General features: G+C 41.9%; 1 protein-coding gene across 1 annotated transcript; it reads left to right on the forward strand.

Annotated features, from left to right (window-relative positions):
- Positions 1-582: 582 nt before the first annotated feature.
- TRIM36 (tripartite motif containing 36) lies at positions 583-13681 on the forward strand. The gene is made up of 10 exons (XM_038769657.1): positions 583-746; positions 4092-4329; positions 7204-7529; positions 8034-8180; positions 8989-9084; positions 9442-9695; positions 9850-9974; positions 10870-11163; positions 12254-12554; positions 13233-13681. Exons 1-10 carry the CDS (start codon positions 720-722, stop codon positions 13585-13587), a joined length of 2163 nt encoding a protein of 720 aa, XP_038625585.1. The 5' UTR covers positions 583-719; the 3' UTR covers positions 13588-13681.
- Positions 13682-14983: the final 1302 nt, after the last annotated feature.

The following is a 14983-nucleotide window of genomic DNA, read 5'->3' on the forward strand; positions in this document are numbered from 1 at the left end:
GTGAAGTGACTTGCCCAAAGTCACACAGCCGACAAGGGGCGGAGGCGGGATTCGAACCCACGACCTCTGACTCTCAAGCCCTGGCTCTTTCCACTGAGCCAGGCTGTTTCTCTAGCGCACACGCCGGCCCCTCCTCGCCCCTCGCTTCGCACTTCCCTGCGGCAGGGAGGCGGGAGGGGGAAGAGGAGGAAGTGTCCCGCAATCATGGCGGCTTCTTCTCCCCTCCCCGTATGCCCGTCTCCCCCCCCCCCCCCCGCCGAGGGTCCCGTATTCAAAAAAATCCCCCCTCCCACCCCCCACGCACCTGTCGCCCCCCCACCCCCGCGCGTGCCCAGCGTAACAAAGGCACCCCCTCCCCTCCCCCCCTCGGCCCCCTCCCCTCCCCCCTTTATGCGGTGGGCGCTATTGTCACAGGCGCGCCAGCCCCACCCTTAGCCTTTAATTGCGTGGCCAGCCCCGACCCGCCTCAGTCGTCGGCGACCGCCTTAGCGAGTAGGCTCGAGCCTGCGAGCCGGCTTAGCGACCTCGCCCGTCCCGCCTGCCCGCCCGCCCGCCCCTCGCGCCCTCCGCCCGCGAGCTTGGCCGCGGCTCGCCAACCAGTCGCGCGCCCAACCGGCGTTCAACCGCAACCTGCTTGGCGCTCGGCTAGCCCCGCGCCCGGGAGCCACCGCACGCCCCTTTCCCCGCTCGGAAGTGTCGGGACCCGTTTTAGCAACATAATGGAAGGAGACCGTCCACAGCAGGGGGTGAGTATGGAAGCAGAGGCGGCTTTGGGGCGACGGCGGCAGGAGGCCTTCTCCTGCCGCCGGAGCAGGGGGCCGGGGGGGGGTGAGTTTGCCAGGTCTTCTCACCCCTCAAGGCACGGTCCCTGCCGTCCCCCACCGCTCCCCCTCCACCCCACCCCCCCAGATATTTCCCTGGGGAGTCCACCTCCGTGACTCCACCCGGGGTTCAGCATCCTGATCCCTCCCACAGCCCGCTCACACCTTCTTCCCGGCTGGAGAAAGGGGGCGTGGGCAGGATGCGCCCTCTCTTGGATCCTGCTGAACAACAGTAGCAACAGCAGCAGTGGTAGTGACCGATCAGTGCTGTTTATCGAGCGCTTACTGTGTGCAGGGCACTGGGCTAAGCCCTTGGGGGAGGGCGATGCAACAGATCGCGTACAAATAACAGATTCATTCAGCCCTATTTATTGAGCGTTTACTGTGTGCAGAGCACTGGAATGAGCGTTTGGAAAGTGCACTACAGTAATGAAGAGAGACATTCCCTACTCACAACGGGCTCAGTCATGGGTGGATGGGGAGACAGAAATCAATACAAAGTATACAGCCATCAATATAAATAAATAGAATTATAGATATGTATATACATAAGTGCTATGGGGCGGGGGTGGGGGAAGAGCAAAGGGTGACGCGGAGTCGTGGTGACGCAGAAGGGAGGGGGAACTGAGGGAAAGTGGGGCTTAGTCTGAACTATATATTGAGCGCTTACTATGTGCAGAGCCCTGGACTAAGCCCGTCGAAGAAGACAATGCAGCAGATCGTGTCTAAACAACAGCAGAAGTAGTGGAGTAATCAATCAGTGGTATTTATTGAGCGCTTACTGTGTGCAGAGCGCTGGACTAGGCCCTTGGAAGGGGACAATGCAACAGATCGACAGAACGTGTCTTATTAAGGGTTTACTGCTCTGGTGCTCGGGGGTTCTAAGATAAGGGCTTGGAGGTTCGTTCCCACCTTGGTCCCCAGCTGTCCTCGATATGGGAAAATCCCCACTCGCCTCCTCCCCTTCTCCGAAGACTCGGGGGGTGGGGGTGGGAGTCGTCTCCTTCCCCCCAGCCGCCCCCCACTTCTCTAATAACTGTAGGAACTTCCCCTCTCCGCGGGGGAGGGGGCGTTTCCAAGCTCGGTTTCCGCAGCCGCTTCGGAGGTTTTTCGTCTCGATCCCTCCCTTTCCCTGGGCGCATAATACAGAAAAGCGAAAGGCGACGTGACCCTTTTATTTGGTTGCCATCGGGAGCGAATAGAAAGCAGCACCGCTTGCTTTGGTGGCCTCTGGGTGGGTGCGCGTGTGTATTTTTAAGAGCTCTTTGGGCGCGTTTTATTGAAGACTGCAGATTGATTCGGCTGTAATTCCAACGGGGACTCTGTCCCCGGTTATCCTCTGCTCCACCCGAATCTCACTGCTCTCTGTTCAGGGAGAAAAGATCTGTCACCACGCAGTGACAGCTCGAATTTGGCCTTAACAGAATTCCCCCTTAAACCGACCTTCCCCCATCCCCCCCCCCCCCCCCCAACCATTTTTTAACTGTTGAAAGCTAGGGAAGAGAAAATCAGCCCGGCACAGTTCACTCCCCTGCCGTATTGTAATTTATTTGGTCAGTTCTAATTGGGGACAAAATGTTTCCCTTTCGACACTTTTGAAAATCGTTGTGACTTCATCGGAATGAAAAATACAAACTACTGATTACTAACCTAGAAAGAGGTGTGTTTGAAAATGTAGTCCATTATAAATTCGTCAGGGTAAAACTTGTCTGCTGTGTGACCGTGGGCAAGTCACTTAACTTCTCTGTGCCTCAGTTACCCTATCTGTAAAATGGGGATTAAGACTGTGAGCCCCAGGTGGGACGTGGGTTGTGTCCAACCTGATTAGCTTGTATCAACCCCAGAGTTTAGTACAGTACCTGGCATATAGTAAGCGCTTAACCAATACCAGAGGGAAAAAAAATCCAACAGAAACTGGGATGGGCACCTTTAAACACATTGTGACGTCATAGAGCATATTTTTGGAAAATCAAAACCGACATACTTGGTGCTTTCCATTGGTTTGATTATGCCTTATCAAATTTCAGTTACTGAGATTTTTAATTTGCAATTTTTTTTTCTTAAACAGTCCGGGTGATGCAGTTAGGAACATTGCTTTGAAAGACCTGTTGATAAATCATGGTGCTAGATGACTCCAGCCACATTCTGTTGTCATTTTCAGAGCACTGTTGTATCATTTAAGATAAATGACTTTTCTGACATAGAAAATGAGGATTGAGAGGGTTTAAACAGTATTATAAATAGTTAACCTTTGAGTATCAGTGATTTCCAGGGTTGTTTGGGCTCTACAGAAAGGCAGTATTAAATGTTGGGGAAACAGTAGTTTTCCCAAGGGATCTTCCAGTTTGTGTTGGAGTAGATAAGGTAGGATCAATGGTTTCTCCTAACAATTCATCATTCAAACATAGTAATGGGCTGAATATAATAATAATAATAATTGTGGTATTTGTTAAGCGCTTTTTATGTGCCAAGCAGTGTGGTAGATACAGGGTAATCAGGTTGACCCACGGGGAGCTCACATTTTTAGTCCCCATTTTACAGATGAGGTAACTGAGGCACAGATAAGTTAAGTGACTTGCCCAAGGTCACACAGCTGACAAGTGGCAGAGGCAGGATTAGAACTCATGACCTCTGACTCCCAAGCACGTGCTCTTTCCACTAAACCACACTGCTTCACCACTCTCACTTGTAAATAATTTTGGTATTGAACCTTCAAACTCTTTTGCTGTGTCTTGAGTGCTCAGAAAGTTTTAGAAGTCATTTGGGGCTCATAGGGTTTACGTGGTTTATGATGTAAAAATGTCTATTAGCTCAAGATCTGTCTTTTGGAAATTCAAATTTAAGGGCTCATGAGTTGTTTTTTCCTTAACCAGACAGGCACACTTTTTCTAGCCCTTCTTATTCTTGCCGATATTATAAAGATGTTACAGCTGATTTTAAGTGAGCATCAGTAGCTTAAAGAAATGCAACCCCAGTGTTGGGTTGTACAGTCTTTTTGAGGGGTGTTTCAATACATTTTTTTAACAATTTTTTTCTCTTGTACCTTTTTTTACTAATCCCTCCAGCCCCTTTCTTCTCTCACTTCCCACAAATCTTATGGTTCTTAAGCATGGATTCTTGAGCAAGATTCCACTTCTGTTGCATTATAGGAGAACTGGGTGTATATATGTATGTACCTAGAGTGCATATACATACTTGTATTATAGCTGGGAGTGATCTTGGCTCTGACCTCTCTCTCTCCTCCCCCTCTTTCTCCTCCCACACTTTTAGGTGTCCTTTAAAAATATTGAAAGGGAACTCATCTGTCCAACATGTAAGGAGTTGTTTACCAACCCGTTAATTCTTCCATGTCAGCATAATGTGTGCCATAAGTGTGTTAAAGAACTTCTGTTCTTGTCGACTGAGGACTCATTTACCGATGTGACTTCGGAAAATTCAAATCCAGGCAGCCCACGTCTTCGTCTGCCCTCTCCAAGTTTGGATAAAATCGACAGAGCTGCTAAAGCAGGTATTTCAAATTTTCTGTACTGCTAATGGTAATTGTGGTATTTTTAAAGTGCCTTTTATGTGCCAAGCCCTGTATTAAGCACTGGGATAGATACAAGATAATCAGGTCCTACATGGGGCTCACATTTTAAGTAGAGGGGAGCACAGATTTTGCAGATAAAGGAACTGAGGCACAGAGAAGTTGTGATTTGCCCAAGGTCACATAGCAGGTAAGTGGTGGGGGTGGGATTAGATCCCACTTTGTATAGATGAATTATTGGCATTTCTTGAATGCTTATGGTACATAAAATTTGCGCTTCATTGTATTTAATGATTCATGGAGCAAAGCAAGTTAATTCCAAACAAATAGTGTCAGATGATTATGGGCCACTTTTTCCTAATGGTAAATCACAAAAATGCTTTCAGTACTTTTCAGTCAAACATTAATAATTATAATTGTTTAAAAACAAATCTTTGAGACCAGGTCTAGTCCTCCAGTCTATATGATGAATTCTGAACCACAACAAAATTGCTTATGTTTTGTCCTGTGCTGATTAACTGCTCTGAATACCAGGAAGCATTATTTTTTTCCCTATTAACTAAACCATTCCTGAATTAATTTATATGAAGGAATCACTTGCTGCTTTGTCATTTTGTGAATCTTTTATTTGAAATGAAATTTCTTAATCCTGCTCTTTGTTCATTGTTTACAGCAGCACAACGGAGGTCTTTGGGGTGGAGAGGTAGAAATGCTTTACTGTTTGAATGACTTCAGATAGTGTAGTGTTTAGATCTAGATTAAATTTCCATGGTTAGTGTATAGTTATTAAACATCAGTGGTCAAGTCCTCAAAACTATTTAGAAAGTGGACAGCCAAATTAAACTAAAATGACTTAAAGGTCAACAGGATTAAATTTGACCAAAGGGTTTTTAATTCCCATTTTTACAGGGGCACTAAATTTAAACTTCTCAAATCTGTCACCTTAGGTGGAAAAAAAAACTGCTATGTCAGTATTGCATTACATTTGGAACTCTTTCAGAATTCAATATTCATCTTTTTTCCCACTTCATTATTTTTACTTTCATTTTCTTTGTCACTAATAATAATTATCTAACCTAAACATTTTATTGGGTGTGCTTGTTGCGGGCAGGTTGATGCATGTTTATCAACTCTGTTGTATTGTACTCTCCCAAGCGCTTAGTACAGTAGGTGCTCAACAAATACCATTGATGATGATGATTATAATGTATGAACTATAAACATTCTTATATTGAGCTTTTTGATACTTTTGGTATTTTAAGGTAAGTTTATTTTCTCTGAAACATTTCATTTTGTGAGAATTTATCTACCAAGTCAATAATTTAATCCAGTTGACCTTTAAAATTAAATCAGCTATTCTTTCATTTTGAAGTGCTGGTGATATTTTACTGGAAGACAGTAATAAAGAACTGGTGATATCCCATGTTTTGCAAGAAAACAATAAACAATTAAAGTATGTTATTCCTTTTCTGATTGAACAGTAACAGTTTCATACCTCCAGCCATAAGTAAATACCAGATGGATACTCTTAGTTTTAGAAAATCCACTAAGGTAATTTATAGACTTGTCTTAGAGTTGGTTGGTAAGGGATGAAACGTCTTTATTTTTCCAAATATATGAGTAATCTAGGCCTGGTGTCACCAGTGAACATTTGTTTAAAGCATGTTTCTATTAGCATAACCTGGTTGTTTTATCTGGTTAATTAACTCTCAATCAGAATATTCAGCTTCAACAATTAATACTTCAGACATTAATTATGCATTCCATTTTCATATCTCACAGTCCATGCTATTAGAAGCATGCACTTGCCTTTAGATTTCTGGTTATCTTATTTAAAACTTGACCACTGTACCATGTTTCTTCAATAACTGTTGTGCTTGTCGGTTTTTGTACTTAATGCATCGTCATTGGGAAGTTATATGCCTTTTCCAGCTAGTGTTGCTCTTTGCCTCCTTATTTGCTTGGTATTGTCAAGTGCTTTTTGTGACTGCTCTTTACTGCATGCTTTTGCAAGTTGCATGTTAATAACAAGTGCCTTTTACTTCGGCTTTTCAAAAATTTTAGACAGCTGTTCTATTTTATTCTATAATTGTAACATTTGAATATATCATATGTTCAAATGAGGATATTAGAAACATCCCTGTTCAATACATGCGTGCCTGCATCAATTTGTCAGTTTACAGATGCGGCAGGGCATGTAGTATGTTCAGTTCGAATAAAGTTTTAAGAGTAGTTTTGAAATCCATGTTAGCCCCAATATTCCATTCTCGTTGGAGTACTCTTTTTCATTTTTGTTTAAGTTGTGCTTTGAGAGATGATGCAAGGCTTGTTGTGAATCTAAGAACTAGTTATTATTTGCACTTTTTTTACTGTGATTCTTTACAGATGTTATTAATTACTATGCGCTATGAAGTTTTGGAAAGTCCATAGAGTTAATTTCATACATTTTTGCACTCGGTGCAGCTACTTGTGGAGTGTGAAAGTCATGGGAGTCAAAAGATAAGATTCTCTCTGGCAATGCAATTTTTTTGTTTTCATTAATCATCCTAGCACACCCAGGACAGTTTATTGGAAGAACACTTTTTGGAGTCTTTATATATATCTGTACCTATCTCTCTCTCCCTCCCTCCCTCTCTCTCTCTCTCTCTCTCTCTCTCTCTCTCTCTCTCTCTCTCTATGTATGTATATATTTACCTGCAGAGTATGGATAAGCTTGATGCAGTTTTGGGGTGTTATGAGTTGTGTTTCCATTTTTTCCAAAATCCATATCCTCCAGGTTTTCTTCAGTCTAATCCCTTTCCCATTTTCCCATTGTATTATATATTATAACTAATCAATGACTTCTTGTCTGTGCAGGCTGGAAACGCAATTCAGGCACCCCTAAGGCAACTGTCCTTCCTTGCCCTGCCTGTCAGCATGATGTTGACTTGGGAGAACGTGGGATCAATGGCCTGTTTCGTAATTTCACCTTGGAAAACATTGTGGAAAGACATAGACAAGCAGCTAGAGCTGCTAAAGCTATTATGTGTGACCATTGTAAATCTTCACCTCAAGAATACACCAAAAATTGCATAGACTGCAATGCTAATTTCTGCAATGAGTGCTTCAAACTGAATCATCCATGGGGCACCGTGAAAGCTCAACATGAGTATGTGGGCTCAACCACCAGCTCAAGACCGAAGGTAATTGGGAGTTTTGATAAATGGGGAAGACATTTTAAAAGTTGAATTGTGTGTGTGTGTGTGTGTGGGGGGAATTGTCAATGTTTTACCAAGAAAATGCAATTTAGAGGTCCACCTGAAGTGGGGGTAGGGGAACTGGAGCTTAGGGAAAAGATGTTTTCCTTCTTGATGAAATGTCAAGAATATTTCATTTTTATATCAGAATTTTAAATTTAAAAACATAAATTTGAAAGGCAGATAGGAGTTGGAAGGGGTTGGGGGGAGCCCCAACCACTCTGCATTTCAAGGGGCCCAGCCTCTCCTGCTGCTGCTCCTGTTCTCTCTGCCTTTATTGCTTTTTCAGGGCTCTCAAGTACTGCAGGCTTTTTTGCATTCTTTAATTACTGTTTAATTCAATATATTATTAGTGACACCAATGTGCAGAGTACACTGATTGCATTTTCCTATGTTCTGTGAATGCCTTTATGATTCCTTCTACATGTATCTTTGCTCTTTTCCCAATAGGTCATCATGTGCCCTGAACATGAAGCAGAAAAAGTGAACATGTATTGTGAACTATGTAAACGCCCCGTTTGCCATCTCTGCAAGCTGGGAGGAAGTCATGCAAACCATCAAGTCACCAACATGGCCGTTGCCTACAAAACTTTAAAGGTAGGCCATTATTCCTCCTCAGTTCCTGCTTATTCAAGTGGCAGATTTTTGTCTTCCCAGTCTGTTGATCAGAAATCATTTTAAAGATGGACTGAACACTGAACCTTGATTTAAATGGGACACTGTGGAAAAGAGAGATGAGACTTTCCTAAGAAAAAGTTATCTGCCGAAGTGTCCTTTACACCTTAGTTTTTGACAGTCCTGGCAGCAGAATCAGTAAGAGACTATTTTCAAGCAATTTCAGGATGCTTCTGGGGACTTACAAACTCAAACGTCACACTGATTCAAAGCAGAAATAATTCTCTGTGAATTAACAGTGGCAACTAGTCAGTTCCGACTTTCCAGAGATGAGTTACTTTCAGGCTTGTATATAATTACAGGTCTGTGAGTTTAGGGCTAGTAATGCTTTATGATGGTCCAGTGATTTTTAGTTATCTTTTCGATGGGTACTAATCTCAGCTCTGCCACTTGTATGCTGTGTGACCTTGGGCAAGTCACTTCACTTCTCTGTTGCTTCAGTTGCGTCATCTGGAAAATGGGGATTAAGGCTGTGGGCCCCTGTGGGACACGGACTGTGTCCAACCTGATGAGTTTGTATCAACCCCAGTGCTTAGTACAGTGCCCTGGCACCTAGTAAGCGCTTAACAAATACCATTTACTTTAAAAATGTAGTGCTTGTCCTTCAGGCACGAGCTGAGTTGATTGTAAATATTTGAGTTGGGATGCAGTTTGTGATATTGACTGAATACATGAAGCTGGTAAAAGTTGTGTCCTTCAGTTTCTTCTACCTTGTGTTCTATTTCAACAGGAGAAGCTTACCAAGGATGTTGATTTTCTCATAAGTAAGGAGAGCCAGGTGAAGGAGCAAATTTCGGAACTACACTCAGTAATAAAAGAAATGGAGGTAAGATAATATCAAAGTTGAGATGCGTTTGGGCATTTAATTTGGTTTTTCTTGTTTACATAACTCTTTCTTTGTTCATTTAAAAATCCCAACTTAATTGTAATGCAGACAGTAAGGGAAAACTGAAGGGGTGGGGGTGGGGGGGGAAAGAAGTGTATTGTTTATCTAACCTGACTGAAGACTAAGTATTTCTGCTAGCAACACAAAATTATATATTCAGGCTAATGAAATTGATTGAATGATTTAATATCCCTTGGCCTGAGTTTCTGAAATTCATTCCGTACTTGACAGATGTGGAATTTTTTTAATAATACGAGGTGATGAGTATGGAGTTCAATTGTGTTTGTGTTACAATAGTGCAATGGCGAAAAAGCTAAGGAAGAAGCGGCTACCCATTTCGATAAGCTTAATGGTGTTTTGGAGGAGAGAAAATTGTCAGTTTTCAAGGCCATTGATATTTCAAAGAAGTTGAGACTGGAAAAGCTACATATCCAATTGGAGGAATACCAAGGACTTCTAGAGAATAATGGACTCGTGGGATATGCACAAGAAGTGCTTAAAGAAACAGATCAGTCTTGCTTTGTTCAAACAGCAAAGCAGCTCCATGTCAGGTACTTGCTCATTAGAGAGAAAGGTGGTTGTGCTGTGGAATAGTGGCTAACTTGAATTGGGTGAAGTTTTGCCTCCCACTTCCCTTCCTTTTTGTAGAAAACTTTTTGTCGAAGAATTTTCATGTCAGATTGTTTTATGCTCATTCTTCTTCAGAATTCAAAATGCGACTGAATCTCTAAGGAATTTTAAGCCAGCAGCTCAAGCATCTTTTGACGATTTTGTTGTTGATTCAACTAAGCAGCAAGAACTTCTTGAAGAATTGACCTTTGTCTCTGATGGTGAGAATTCAGAAAGGACACGTAGAGAAGGAGCATTGCCTAATGGATAGAGCGCGGGCCTGGGAGTCAGAAGGACCTGGGTTCTAATTCCGAGTCTGCCACTTGTCTGCTGTGTGACCTTGGGCAACTCACTTAACTTCTCTGTGCCTCAGTTCCCTCGTCTGTAAAATAGGGATTAAGACTGTGAGCCCCATGTGGGACAGGACCATGTCCATTCCAGTTTGCTTATATCCACCCCAGTGCTTAGTACAGCACATGGCACATAGTAAGCATGGAACAAATGTCACAATTATTGTTATTTCACCTTGTATTTCTACGAAAACCGTTCAGGCTTGTGGAGGAATTTCAAAGGAAACAGTATTGGCTTGCTATAGAACTGTGCTAGCATCTTCCCATTTGCTATTTAAATGTAACCAGAAAAACTTCCTGGCTTTCTTTGAGGACACCTCCTTTCAAACAACCACACACTGCCGAGTCAGTGATTCAAAAAGCTCTTCCTGAAAAATCTGCATATAGTTTTCAGTTTTCCTAGCCCTATAATAATAATAATGATGGTATTTAAGTGATTTCTATGTGCCAAGCACTGTTCTAAGTGCCAGGGTAGATACAAGGAAATCAGGTTGTCCCACATGGGGCTCACAGGCTTAATCCCCCTTTTACAGATGAGGTAACTGAGGCACAGAGAGGTGAAGTGACTTGCCCAAGATCACACAGCTGAGAAGTGGCAGAGGCGGGATTAGAACCCGTGACCTCTGACTCCCAAGCCCATGCCCTTTCCACTAAGCCACACTGCTTCTCCTAGTAAAATAGCTCCTACTGTTGAGGGGGGAAGAATATTTACAAAAGTTCTCTAATGTGAATATTACTATGCTTTCTATTTTGTGTGCACTTTCAGGAATTGAAGTACCGGAGATCAATGAAGAACTAAGCAGAACCTACAACAGAACTTTTATCACTTGGCATAATCAGGAGAAGAATATTTCTGCTGATGGTTATATTCTTGAATACCGGAAGATTGATAAAACAGATGATTCCGTGGTCTGGATTGAGTCTGGGGTTTATGGAACCACCAAGGTTATTTCTGACCTCGAAAATAACAGCAGCTACTCGTTCAGAGTTAGAGGCTACAAAGGCGCTAGCTGTAGTCCTTGCAGTAAAGAAGTGATTTTGACTACTCCGCCGGCTTCAGGTACGGTACATTGAGGTCTATAATCACAGGGTGGGGAACATGATGGGTCATTTTCAGACAGATGTGTATCTGGCCCACATTTTATGACCCCTAGGGAAAAAGAGTCCGCATTTCACTGGGTCATAGGCCAGGCCTTAATAGTAATTGTGCTAATTTAATGTTTGAAGACTTGCCCAAATTTTGCTTCAAGCTTAATACATGTTAATCCACAGTATTCTAGCATTCTCCATCTAAGGAAGAGTATTTTAAAAGGTCATTTTCTATTAGAAGAAAATACACGGTTAGAGCACTTGTGTACATATCTAATTCTGTTTATATGTATTGTCTGCCTCAGCTCATTGTGGGCAGGGAATGTGACTGTTTATTGTTGTAATTTCCCAAGCGCTTAGTACAGTGCTCTGCAAACAGTAAATGCTCAATAAATTCTTTGAATGAATGACCATATTTAAAATCTGGTTAATAAAACGCTAAAGGTCCAGGCTACTGTTTTCCCTCCTGGGCTACCTGTTTTCAGATTCAGTCTCAGGCAAATTTTGAAATGACTAAAAGAAGACAAGACTTATGGATAAAGGAGTAAGTTTAGAAGTGGCATAAAGTCAGCAGATTGTAGGATTTGGATTTCCTAGTACTAGAAATTCACAGGCACTTGATGAGATAGTCTTTCACTCCATAAGAGGGGGAAACATTTGATTCTGTAGCATTGTCATTGTGGAACCTGAAGGTGCCGCCCAAAGTGGACTTACCTAACAAATTGGATCTTGGTTTCTTTAGCAACCAGGACACTTTTTTTTAAGACAGTATCTAGGAAAGGGTGCGCTCTTCTCTCTCCCCCCCCCCCCCCCACGCCCTCCTTTGGCAATGAGGCAGTTGATCAGTTGATTGCTGATCGTATGCAAAGCACTGTACTAAGCATTTGGGCGACTACTTTCATATAGACTTGAGGTGACTAGTCGCTTGGACAAACTGTTTCTTACATTGGATTTTGCAGGTTTAGAATATTTAGCATTCTTGTCATATTTGTGCCATGTAAATTTAAGAGCGCTAGTAAAGAGTACTACATTTGAAACTGACTCAGATTTTTTTTTTACAGTTTTTAGCTTTCTTTTTGATGAAAATTGTGGCTACAACAGCGAACGCCTCATTCTGAATTCCAAAAAGGACCGTGTTGATAGCCGAGCAGGATTTTCACTTTTGCTTACTGGTGATCGTATTCATGTTGGGTGTTACACAAGTTTGGATTACATTATTGGAGACACTGGAATCACCGAAGGGAAGCACTTCTGGGCTTTTCGTGTCGAGCCCTACTCTTACATGGTAAAGGTAGGAGTTGTTGCGGATTCGAAGCTGCAAGAGTGGGTTCAGAGTCCACGTGAACTTTTTTTTAGCCCAAGGTAGGCATTTTTCTTTCCAGTTCTCCAACTTTGTCATTGTTATCTTAAATGTCCAATGAGCATCATTATATTGTTCCAGAGCCACTTAATTTTAGGTCTTTGAGGAAATTAGCAGGAAGATAAGCTGAATCAGCTTCACTGTGCATTTGAGTGCTGCAGTAATATTCCCCAGACAGAAAGCCGTATCTCTGGTAGCGTACGCTAGGTAATGGTATATGTTTTACCTTATTCCCCAGTGTTCTCCCTTCAGTCTTGACAGGAAAATGAACTTTGAGGGTAGTGAGCATTCAATTTAGAGGAAGATTCGGCCTAAAGATCATGGGGAGCTGACAGAGACCCCTCATCCCACCACCTGTTAGGATTTCCAGCCCTTTAAGCAGCCTTTTGGATCTAAGGGGGAGAATTAAGCTAGTGTTTAGTGATTCTTTTCATCTCACAGATAAAAGCTACTAAAATAATTTCACAAGAACTAACTTAGAATCAAAACATGACTTTATTATTTTGCAGTGCATTTTAGTACAGAAAACATTCTGTTTTGGGTTGGAAAGGCATGGCTTGATATATGCTTTGCAGACACATTTGTGAGACTACCTTTAATACTTTAGAGCTCATCGGTTATTTTTGTGGTGCACAGGTAGAATTCTCTGAATGACCTGAATTCTTTCCCTGGTCTCCTAGATATGAGCAAGATAGTGGCCACGACAGTGGAAATGAAGAAACCTCCTATGTTGCTGCTCAGCCTTTCACTTTAATTACCGTGGGCATGAAGAAAATTTTCATTCCGAAGTCATCCACCATCCCCGTGGGTGCTGAAAATCGGATCCTTCCGATGCCGACATGCTTGGGAATTTTCCTCGACTATGACGAAGGCAAAGTTGGGTTCTACGATGCGGATCGCATGAAGTGCCTGTATGAGCGTCAGGTTGAGTGCACCGGGACCATGTATCCGGCATTTGCGTTGATGGGTAGTGGGGGGATTCAACTCGAGGAGCAAGTCACAGGAGGTTATGTGGAACACGTCGTTGATGTGTAATCCAAACACTGTTGAGGCTCTTAGAGAAAAAGTAAACGCAAGAAAAACAATGCCTTACATGTGCAAGCATAATTACATCAGTGCTTTGAAGTGCTTTTTGCCATATGTGTCTTTTTTTGTGTGTTTGTGTAAGTGTGTGTATGTGTGTCTGTGTTTCTTTAAAACACAGGGGGAGGGGTGAGGACCAAAATAGCTCTGAATCCCTCCCATCTCACTTCACACTTCTGCTTTTCTTGCTCACACTTTGAGTAGACTTGTTTCTCAAATGACTACTGAACCATTTTGTTAGCACCGAATTGCCTTTTCCTAAGTGTTTTTTCCTGGGATGTTAATCTGTCATTTTTTTATCATTAGCAGACATTACTGGCCTTTACATTTCTTTATAGTATGCATTGCTTTCCCATTTTAAATCAAATGAATTGTGACAGAAAGTACCTGTGAATTAACTACTGGCAGAAACAGATGCTAAACAATGCTTGTTTGCATTGGTTCTTAGCAGTAGGAAAAAAAAATCGTAGATCTAAGGCAGCGGAAATAAATGATAGTATCTGATAATTTTCCATCTAAAGGCCCATTAAATTTATAACTTAAAGTCCTTTGTAAGTATAAAGTGGTAAACTATAAAGTTTTTTTGTTTTCTGGAAAAGGTTGCACACTACTACGTTTATAATTTTATATGGTGTTTACACTCCATTTACTTGCATATTGTTAAATCGTGTTCACCTAAACAAGAAACAAATCACTAAAATTAACTGACAAGTGAAGAAACCACCAACTCTGGGTTCTCTAGGAAAGCCTTAAGATGTTTTATTGCTAACTTTTCACCTCTAGAGTTTTACCTGCAGTTTTGCATCTAAGATTATTTTTACGAAGTGGTTGCAAAAATGAAATGCACTGATCTGAGGCATTTATGTTCTGCTGTTCTAGTGTGTTGTGCACTTATTTCACTCTGAGTGATCACTACATTTCAATTTTCCATGATATGTGTTAGTTATATTATTATTATTAATAAAATATTAATAATAAAACAGGTAGGTTTGGTATATGTGCTGCTAATGAACCTGGTCGTATGGTTGTTATGAAATGGGTGTCTGAAAGGTCACTTGTTTGTCTATCATTTCCTGAGGATGAATGCTCGTTGGATGAAAATATTTTATAAAGTAGAAACAATGAATTTAAATGTTTGGAAATACGATCGAAGGGAATCTCAAGACTTACTGTATTATTGCACTTTTTTTAAGCAGATAAGGGGAATTCATTGGCTACAAAACCATAATCTCGTGTGTGTTGAATATTTGAATGTTTTCCTTTTTTAAGGATGTGCCTGTCCTTTAGATTAGATACTAGTACTTAAGAGCCTTGTGGGTCTTTTAGTCAAAGTTGTTTCTGAAATCTG

This window comes from Tachyglossus aculeatus, chromosome X4 (assembly GCF_015852505.1).
Source record: "Tachyglossus aculeatus isolate mTacAcu1 chromosome X4, mTacAcu1.pri, whole genome shotgun sequence".
Lineage (NCBI taxonomy): Eukaryota > Metazoa > Chordata > Mammalia > Monotremata > Tachyglossidae > Tachyglossus > Tachyglossus aculeatus.

Excerpts from the sequence above, each read along its gene's own strand:
- TRIM36 (XM_038769657.1), top strand. The coding sequence starts at position 720 with ATGGAAGGAGACCGTCCACAGCAGGGG. Across the intron at positions 9,085-9,441 it reads CAGTAATAAAAGAAATGGAG|TGCAATGGCGAAAAAGCTAA; the intron begins GTAAGATAATAT and ends GTGTTACAATAG. Across the intron at positions 9,975-10,869 it reads ATTGACCTTTGTCTCTGATG|GAATTGAAGTACCGGAGATC; the intron begins GTGAGAATTCAG and ends GTGCACTTTCAG.